Raw genomic sequence first — 10,129 nt, forward strand, 5'->3', positions numbered from 1 at the left:
AAATTATACCAGTTTATTTCGTTTATACCATTTGCTTGTTCGATTTCCTACTCTTTAAAGTTGTTGTGAAGTGAAACTAACTGCATTCTTATTATACCAGTTTGTTGCTTTTTAGTATTTTTGAATACACTAAACTGGGAAAATTTCAAAACTTGTAAAACCAAAATCTTATAGCACCCTTTGGCTTTTCAGCTAAAAGAAAATAAGTTACATTAATACATTTTTCCAATTACTCTCATTACTGCAACTACTGAAAATGGCTGAAAAATCAGAAAAGTCTGAAAAGTAAGTTTTCAGATTTTTACTCATTCTTAATACATGTACTATATAAAAACCGTTTCTCTTAGAAATGATTACGATCCATACGAGCACCGCGAAGTAACACATCCGATTAGGTAAAATGAAATTTCCGAAAAAAAAAAAAAAGTTACCTGTCAATATGTATGTAAATCTTGCAGCGATTTCGGCGCTTTTGTGAATATCATCAAAGCGATACTGGGCACCGGAATACTAGCAGCGCCCATGGCCAACAGAAATGCCGGCTATTTGCCTGCCATCATATGTACGAACATAATAGGCATCTTCGTAATACACTCGAAACTGATTCTGGTAATTCGTTAAGGCATTGTTGATATTTGACATGGAATGTAATGTTGTTTATAGACTGAACAGGGTATATTAAGTTTCCCCAAGATATTTCAACACTCTATAAATACCTATATATGTATGTATGTAGGTATATAATTCCGAAGCTGTTTTGTCCTTTTCGTTTGGGGGTGTTTATTTTACGTGGTGAGTCCCAAACCCAGCGCACAACCTTGGGGAAGGATGAATCGCCTTCTCGCGCCATTAGCTCGCCTTCAAATGGAAGTTTTTTGGCTTCCTCTTGGTCTAAGAACGGAAGTCGTGAGCTGCTTGTGCCATATGTAGTAGAATCGTTTCGTGCCACTTCCAATTGAATGGCGCTCAGAGAACTTTCCTCACTTAWGTGAACTTCTACACATCCACCTGGGGACTGTCGTGCTGTTGTAAAGTCGAGTCAATTTAGTCTTGTCCGTCTGTTGATTTKATATTTTGCACACGTCTTTMCTAGCCAGGAAATCGGGCCGCTATATCATATAAAAGCAGCTGATCGATCGAAATGAAGTTCATGTATGAAATACAATTTTCATTGTAAGGTGCAACCGMAGTTAACTCTTTTGYTTGTCTYATTTCAACAGTTATCTGGCATGTATGAGCTGGCCAAGCGCAAGCAAGTGCCGCTGCTAACCTAYGGCCAAGCGATGCTGATCGGCGTGATGGAGGGCCCACCGGCGCTGCGTTGGTTGCAATATTTGATCAGGTGATGCTTTTGGCTTTGCCATAAATTGTCTTATTTAATTCATTTGTTTTTAATTAAATTAATTTTTTCGGTAATTAAATTACAGCGGTATTGTAAATGTAATGCTATTCGCCAATCACTTTGGCACTTGTTGTGTCTACGTGGTGTTCATCGCAAATTGCTTGAAGGATTTCGGTGATTACTATTGGGAGGAGCATGACAATCGCATTTATATGGCAATGGAAATTGTGCCGTTATGTTTGATATTCCTCATACCCAACTTGAAAGCGCTGACACCGTTTGTGCTTATCGCGACTATATCTTTAATATTTGGTAGGTAAAACATTTATAATTRATCAATTGAAAAGTCCCCAGCCTGACATATAGTTGGTCAATAGCCTGTCAATTATGTCATTTTGTGAAAAAATGGTTAAAAAAGAATTTCGCGTTTTGATAAAATATTGCTTTTAAAAGGGAATATCGATTTGTTGAAACAAAAACTTGGCTTTATGACAAATTTTCGGACATTTCGTCTTCTTCTTTGTTGGCGAAGACACTGCTGACTCGGTTATGCAGAGAGGTCCTTCTTCACCTGACCTCTCCARTGGGKTGGAATCGAAAACCGTCAAAKCTAGAGTGTTCTCTTCCATCCGCATAACATGACCTAGCCACGCAGCCGCTGTCTCTTAAATTTGGGACAGAACCTTTCTCTTAAGTACCTCTAAGGCCGACTCATCASATGAAGTCATTGTCYATGCATCGCCACCATATAGCAGGACGGGAATAATGAAGTCACTCCGTCATAGAGTTTGGTCTTTGTTTTTTTCTTGGATATCAACGTAGAACACTGCTTCGGACACTGCCTCAAGAAAAACAACCAAAAGGAGACTGTAGACGGTGAACTCAGTGGGCACCTAGAAGAGTGCATTATGTGATTATGTGAGTATATGAAAGCTCTGTGCTAAGTGGGTTCCATGCAAGCTCACGTTTGACCGAAAACAACGACGAGTTGATGATTCGGAGCATTGTTTCAATAATAAATTCAAGGTTTAGTTCAATCACTCGACTCATGGCATATTTTTAAATTATTATTTTGAAAAAGGAAGGACCATCAATAGCGATTATTGGACCATTTGGAGGACGGAATCGCCGAAAACCGGCCGCAAAATACAAAATACGAACTTTGTAAAAAAAAGTATTTTGCTATAGTATTCCGGGGACTTTTCAATGGATCTGTTAACTATATATACGAAGTTAAGTTAAGTTGACTCGGATGAATCCATTTGAACTGTGTGCGAAAATTGAATCCGAATCCAGTTYAGCTTAAATCTGATCTTGAGTGCATAATAATAATAATATATGTAATTTTTCTTCCACAGGGTTCGGCATTTTATTCTATTATATCTTCACGGATATGAGCCCGTTCTCTGAGATGACTATGGTGCAGGACATTTACTACTTTCCATTTTTCTTTGGCGCCACCATGTTCGCTTTGGATTCGCCCGGCTTGGTTGTTTCCACGAATTTCTGCAATCTTTCAGCTTTCATTTTAAGATTATAATTTTTCGTATTCCCTTACAGATCGTTTCCGTGGAGGCGAATATGAAAAATCCCTTACATTTTCGACGCTTCTGTGGCGTTTTTGTGCTAGCCATGCTGCTCGTTATTGTTTTCCAAATCATTTTCGGCTTCTTCGGCTACTGGAGTTATGCCGAAGATGTTGCCTCGACTATTCTGCAAAATATACCCTTTCATACGGTGTAAGCGTTTTGGATTTTTGTTGAAAATTGTATGCAACTACTAAATATCTGCTTTTAACTATAGACCCGCCTCAGCGGCGCGTGTAATTTTTGCATTTTCCATCTTCATCTCGCATCCGTTGCAGGGTTACGTGCCCTTCGATGTGGTGTGGAACAATTGGTTGAAAGCGAAGGTGGCTGAGGAGCATCAATTTGTGCTGGCGATGCTTTTMCGCATTTTCATCGCCATTTCTTCGGGTCTGTATTTAGTGAAAAATAATTATTTTTATGTATCATTATGTGGTTGGTCTCATTCTAGTGCTCGTCGCCGTCTCSTGCCCCTCACTGACAGTCATACTCTCGCTTGTTGGCGCTTTGTGCATGTCATTTCTGGGCTTAATATTGCCGGCTATTCTGGATATTTGTGTGAAATACGAAACCGGCTATGGTCCCATAAAAATTTATCTGCTGACGAGTTTGCTGGTGGGRTTTTTGGGCTTGATCGGCGCTATAATTGGTACATATGTGTCCATACAGGAGTGGATCTTTACGTATACCCGCGTAGATCACATGATGAAGGCAATATATTATGGATTTTTTAATGAAAAATATACTGAGTTGATTTAAAAGGTGAAAGTTGTTTCTTTGTGTTTTGTCATTTTATTTGTGGAACCAGTTTTTCACAGTTGGGATCGTTGGAAATGGATCACAATGGTACAGCCGTTGAAAATCTGTGACTCTTCGGTAATGTTATGTGGAGCACTTTAACAGAGCTTGTAGAGAATAGAGCAGCATTAGCTCCAACCTCACTAAATAATTCGAAGAAGCATTATAATAATTAAGTTTCGCCGACCTCAATTGAGTGTACTCGGAATTTTAGTTGGAATCGACGACTTTTCTCACTGCTGTGGAAAGTACTGTGAATTTCTTTCAAGGCTGTTTTCTTCTTTACATTGGTGGTGTTTTTTTTTTAGGTGGTTGAGACCTGCCAGCGCACAACGCTGGGGAAGGATGATTCGCTTCTCACTTTAGCTAGCCTTMAAATGGATGCTATTTGATTTTCTCTTGGTCTAAGATCGAAAGTCGTGAGCTTCTTGTGCTACATATGTAAGTATATGAATCGYTTCTGGCCACTCTCAAGTGAATGGCGCTCAGAGAACTTTTCTCGCTTGAGTGAACTTCTACACATGACTYCATCACTTCATCACYATTCGACGCAGTATCCGCCAGGAGGAGCAGAGGAAGAGGAAAGCCTCCATTCCGTTGGAAAGACTAGGTGGTCAAGGATCTGGCTACTCTTGGAATCTCCAATTGGTGCTAAACAGCGAAAGGGAAGAAAGGGAAATTTCGGTGGATACGACGACTTGTTATCAGGGAGGAGTAATTGTTTGCTGATTCTCAAAATATCGCTCGTCCGCCTAAAARTCTGGGATTTGTTCAAAAGTAGACYGGAGTTCTACCTAAAATTCTATTCTCACTATTCTCTCTATTCTCGCCGCTTTCCAAAATTATTCTTTCATCAACCACCTAAGGTTTTACCTACGGAAGCACGTTACTTGGGGAAAATATTCAAAAAAGTTGCTGAAAAAACTCAAGGTAATTGCTGAGCCGGCTATTAATACATAACAACGGTATGGTCGTCTGGGACTAGGTTGCAGTTCAAGAAGATCGTCCCTTTAGTATCGTCGATCATCTTTCATTTGTTACCACTAAATTTGTTCTCACTTTCAAAAACTTCAGTTATCAGCAGTCACACACTTCAAGCTTGTCAAAGAACAAAGTTGAAATTATTATAAATATTTCATACAAATYTAATGGCCGAGTCGTAAGTTCTTGCTGTTTACTGCTACTGAAAATCTCATTTTGTTTCTTTAGAAAAGATGACTACGATCCATATGAGCACCGCGAAGTTGCCCATCCGATTTCGTGAGTTCATGAAGATTCCTCCTATCCCTTCCTCCACACTCACATTTCAATTTCTTCCAGAAATATTGGCGCTCTGACGAATATTATTAAAGCTATAATTGGCACCGGTATTTTGGTGTCACCAATGGCTTTTCGCAATGCCGGCTGGTTAAATGCGCTGATTAGTACGACTGTTATTGGTATCATTGTCTTATATTCGAAGCAAATGTTGGTAAGCATCTGGAGTTGAAGAAATCCTCAAAGTGACGTTAGTTTTTGAAATTTTCAGATGTATGGCATRTACGAAATAGCAAAGCGACGTCGTGTACCACTCTATACCTATGCTGAGGGCGTTGTCGAAGCGATAGTCGAAGGTCCGCCTTGTTTACGCGGACTTCAGGGAACGTTGCGGTTGGTATAAGTTCGGATTTTAATACACGTTTTTTAAATCGATTTCCTTAAACAGTTTTCAGGAGGTGTTTAGTTAGAGTTTGRAAATTTAGGTCTCTTCTATGGAATAGAGTCCAGGTTTCGATGGAAAAAATCCTAGAACTTCATTTTCCCCACAGCTTGAAGAAAAAATTCCTTTTGCCATTTCGCCAGACATGTGGTCTAATAAGGGTGGCTAGGGACTATTCTTGAGTTCSATTCGACGATTTCGGACGAATTTGGACGATTTTGCTAGTATTTCGGTGATATTGAGGATTACGCTACATTTAGTTCCGAGAACTGTTATTGGTTTGATACGGCTGGACTCATTTAAGGAAGCGCGATGGAGAATTGATTCCTATTTCCCATCGCGCTTCCTTAAATGAGACTGCCCACCTCGGAGAAATCCTTTTTCAGGCGTCTTACAAAATTTTGATTCCCAGATGAGACTGCCCACCTCGAAAAAATTCACTTTCAGCCTTTTGGGATTTGGTTTAAAGGCCTTAACGCTCTATGGAATTTGAGTTCTATATTGAAAAAATCCTTGAACTTCATTTTCCCCACAGCTTGAAGAAAAAATTCCTTTTGCCATTTCGTCAGACATGTGGTCTAATAAGGGTGGCTAGGGACTATTCTTGATTTCGATTCGACGAATTGGGACGACTTTGCTAGTATTTCGGTGATATTGAGGATTACGCTACATTTAGTTCCGAGAACTGTTATTGGTTTTGATAAGGCTGGACTCATTTAAGGAAGCGCGATGGAGAATTGATTCCTATTTCCCATCGCGCTTCCTTAAATGAGACTTCAGTTATCAGCTCGAAAAAATCCTTTTTCAGTCGTCTTACAAAATTTTGATTCCCAGATGAGACTGCCCACCTCGAAAAAATTCACTTTCAGCCTTTTGGGATTTGATTTAAAGGCCTTAACGCTCTATGGAATTTGAKTTCTATATTGTACACATTATATGGACGACTTCGGATAGACAAACCTCACGGATAGCCGATGGGTGGAATTGAGTAAGTTCTCACAATGGATACGTCTGATAGCAGCTGACTGACTGTCGGGTGGGACATCCTAATCCAAATTGAAGAAAATGGATTTGTCAATGTTGATAATTGACCAAGTAGGAGTTCAGAGCTAACACCAAAATCCTCAACAATATTCAAAGAAATTAGAAACTTCCTAACCAGACGTATCCGGCTTGACAGCAGCTGGTATATTTGGCATCTGTAGGGTGATCCCTCGAAGAAACAGTGTTCCGAAATTTTGGAATATGATTGAAAGCCGTCAGGATTATTGCTTTGTCGAGCATGAGCTCGATATTGCAAGTATATGTGGGCGACTTAGGTCAGACAAATCTCACGGACGCAAGCATAAAATAGTCCATCCTCAGTTTGACTGAATTGCGTCCAGCTAGCTACTTCACTTTGATATATAGTTCAGTTTAATCCAAAGCACTCTCTTCTCTACTTTCAGCTGCATGGTGAACTCTCTACTCTTCATTTATCACTTCGGCTCCTGCTGTGTTTATGTGGTTTTCATAGCAAATTGTCTTAAGGATCTTGGCGACCATTATTGGACCATTTGGGATAGCCGTTTATATATGTTGTGTGAGATTTTACCGCTATGTCTTATCTACTGTGTGCCGAACTTGAAATCATTGGTACCWTTTGCGATGGCAGCCAACTTTTCTCTAATATTTGGTGAGTTTGGAAACTAATTTTCACGTTAGATTTCGTAAACTTAGAGGAAGTGAGCGAATCAGCTGTTCCGGGCTGTCATATTAAGGCCAATAAATAATAACAAATCAAGATTTTTTCTTCCAGGTTTCGGCATTATTTTCTACTATATGTCCAGTAATCTGCAACCATTTGTAGAGCTGAAAGCCTTCCAAGACTTCCGTTTGTATCCGTTATTTGTAGGTGCCACATTATTTGCATTTGAGGCGCCTGGTTTGGTAACTCTAAAATACTTCCAACTTAACCTAACTTCATTTTGCAACTGGTCTAGGTCGTATCGCTTGAGGCGAACATGAAAAAACCAAAGTCCTATGTCGGCATAGGTGGCGTGCTGAGTCAAGGTATCTACTTTGTTATACTGCTGCAGCTAGTCTTCGGTTTGCTGGGCTATTGGCGCTATGGTGATGATATCAAGTCGGCAATATTGCAGAGTCTGCCGCATGACGAGTTGTAATATTTTTAAATTTTCCATTAACTTATAATTCTTCAATTTTTCGTAAGCACATAACCCTACTTTTACTAACATTTTAGACTCGGCAACTCGGCGCGCGTAATTTTCGCCTTTTCCATGTATATCTCACACCCTTTGCAGGGCTATGTGCCCATCGATGTCATGTGGAATAATTGGCTAAAGCCGAAGGTGTCTGAGAGTAAGGCATTCGTGTTAGAATTGGTCTTTCGTGTTTGCTTGGCGATTTTGTCGGGTAACTATTAACCCTATACCCATTTATGGTAGCTATAAAATTACATATATTTTAAAAAATATGAGTTTTTATTATTATTCGCTTTACTTTCTTTCCTTTTAGTTGGTTTTGCCGTCGCTTGGCCGAACCTAACCTTAATTCTTTCTTTTGTCGGCGCATTCTGCCTCTCCTTTCTGGGTCTTATATTTCCTGCCATCATTGATATTTCGATTCGTTATGAAAAGGGTTATGGACCTATGAAAATACATCTACTACTGAGTTTTGTCGTGATATTGTTCGGTGTTGTTGGTGGCATAACCGGTTCTTAYGTGCCAATCGAACAAATGGTGAAACTTTATGTTAGCGGTACGAATTTGACCGGTTAGAAAAATATATTTGCGTTGAAGAAAAGACATGCAGTTTTATTTACCACTTTGTTCTTATGGCCGTAGAACTTTGATTAATAAGCTTTTTTATTTTACTTATTACGAAAAGCTATAGCTAAAATCATAACTAGACATAACGTATAATAATGTAACTTAAGCTTTTTTACCTATACCTCAAAACTCAACGGGTTATTCATGTTTTTCGTTAAAGCATTTGAAGCTTCTAAAAGCTTTGACGTTTAACTTTCCATTAGAGCTTTGCTGGTATAATGAAAACTCTTAAAAGCKTTGGCGTTTAACTTTAACCTTAACTTTAACCTTAGAGCTTTGCTAGTATACTGAAAGCTTTCTATGTCAGACAAAGCAATATTTATTAAAGACAAATAGCTAAAAGCTCATTTCCTTGAATAGGTCCTTACTTATGTTAAATTTCTTAAAGCTTATAATAGCTTTCGTGGATGACAGTCCTTGAAASCGCAGCATAGAATGTGTGAATTTCATATAATATTCTTCACGCTTTAGAAGTAATACTGTGGAATGAGCCTTACTTTAGGAGAACAGCAACTAATACGAATTTTAAAAACTTTGCCGTTTAAAAATTCGGTTATATTCCAGTTATATAGACTCTACTGTCGTGGAACGGTCTTACTAATATTTTTTTATGTAGCAGGAGACGTTTGTTCGGACCCGAAAATGCTACAATTGTACTTGAGATACCCTATCGGCAGTAGCCTTAATAGAAGCCTCCCACCCTAAGTCTATYTGGTAGTTGTCGCATCATCGATCGTGTTTTTGCAGTGTCAAAGGTTTAAAGCACTTAACCTGTGGTTGCTATACTAATTTTGGACTTTGGGTTGAGCCATCATTCTCGAAATACTTTCCTATAGACACTTCCTGTACCCTGCAGTGGACAAATATGATCTACTACTATTGACTTTGTCCTGATCTTTACKAAAATCAATGAAAAATAAGCGTTGGATGGAAGTCAATACCATTAGGTYCGCTGAGTGGTTTTCAGGCTGTTCAGTGTAAAGCTACATTTTCATTAACCACCAAAACTATCCATTAGTGCATCATTGTATATCCACATCGTTTACTTTTATCAGCAATGGGTTACATGACAATTTTTGAGGCTTTGTGCCCATATGAACAGGTTGAAACCGCCTTTAAGACTATATTTTTGATATTGGAACTTTCGATAAAGGACACATATGTCCTCTCTCTATGAACAAAGACCAAGTTCTACTCATCATCCCTGTCCTGTTATATGGCCCAGAGGCATGGACAACGACCACATCTGTTGAGTCGGCGTGCTTTCAAGAGAAAGGTTCTGCGAAAGATTTATTTGCGCATTGGCAACGGCGAATACGGCAGACGATGGAACGATGAGCTGAACGAGATATACGAACACATTGAGTTCATCGAATTAAGAGACAACGGCCAGGCTGGTTAGATCAGGTCGTCCGTATGGATGAAAACACTGCAGCACTGACAGTATTCGACGGTGTACCCGCCGGGGGAAGCAGAGGGAGAGTCAGACCTCCACTCCGTTAAAAAAAGCAGATGGAGAAGAACCTGGCTACACTTGGATTCTCCAAWTGGCGCCAAACAGCGCCAAGGAAGAACGACTGGCGCGCTGTTATAAAGTCAGCTATAACCGCTTAAATAGTGTCTACGCTAGTAAAGAAGAAGAAGAAGAATAATGTGCTTCAAGATCAGCGTCAGAGGGTTACCCTTCCTTCCTAACCTAACCTGACTGCATGATTCTATTTTTAGGCTATTTCTATGTCGGTATCCTTGGTGCCACATATGCTATATTGCTTTATGGCTGGCCATACTGAAATTAAAGCGTCGCGAACGCGTTTTGGAAGCGCTTGATCCAATCAAATCAAAGCGGAAGTGCCTTTTAATTTGCAACACGCCA

General features: G+C 39.5%; 2 protein-coding genes across 2 annotated transcripts; both read left to right on the plus strand.

The window, feature by feature from the left end:
* Positions 1-206: 206 nt before the first annotated feature.
* On the plus strand, positions 207-3,696 carry LOC108966565 (proton-coupled amino acid transporter-like protein CG1139). The gene is made up of 9 exons (XM_018929552.1): positions 207-285; positions 348-395; positions 459-609; positions 1,221-1,342; positions 1,428-1,654; positions 2,701-2,831; positions 2,903-3,081; positions 3,146-3,318; positions 3,380-3,696. Exons 1-9 carry the CDS (start codon positions 257-259, stop codon positions 3,685-3,687), a joined length of 1,368 nt encoding a protein of 455 aa, XP_018785097.1. The 5' UTR covers positions 207-256; the 3' UTR covers positions 3,688-3,696.
* A 1,178-nt stretch (positions 3,697-4,874) lies between these two features.
* On the plus strand, positions 4,875-8,230 carry LOC108966568 (proton-coupled amino acid transporter-like protein CG1139). Its single transcript, XM_018929556.1, has 9 exons — positions 4,875-4,885; positions 4,936-4,986; positions 5,047-5,197; positions 5,255-5,376; positions 6,874-7,100; positions 7,224-7,354; positions 7,408-7,586; positions 7,668-7,840; positions 7,943-8,230. Exons 1-9 carry the CDS (start codon positions 4,875-4,877, stop codon positions 8,203-8,205), a joined length of 1,308 nt encoding a protein of 435 aa, XP_018785101.1. The 3' UTR covers positions 8,206-8,230.
* The last annotated feature ends 1,899 nt before the right edge of the window (positions 8,231-10,129 follow it).

The sequence above is a fragment of the Bactrocera latifrons genome, unplaced genomic scaffold (genome assembly GCF_001853355.1).
Source record: "Bactrocera latifrons isolate USDA-ARS-PBARC rearing strain unplaced genomic scaffold, ASM185335v1 scaffold_164, whole genome shotgun sequence".
NCBI lineage: Eukaryota > Metazoa > Arthropoda > Insecta > Diptera > Tephritidae > Bactrocera > Bactrocera latifrons.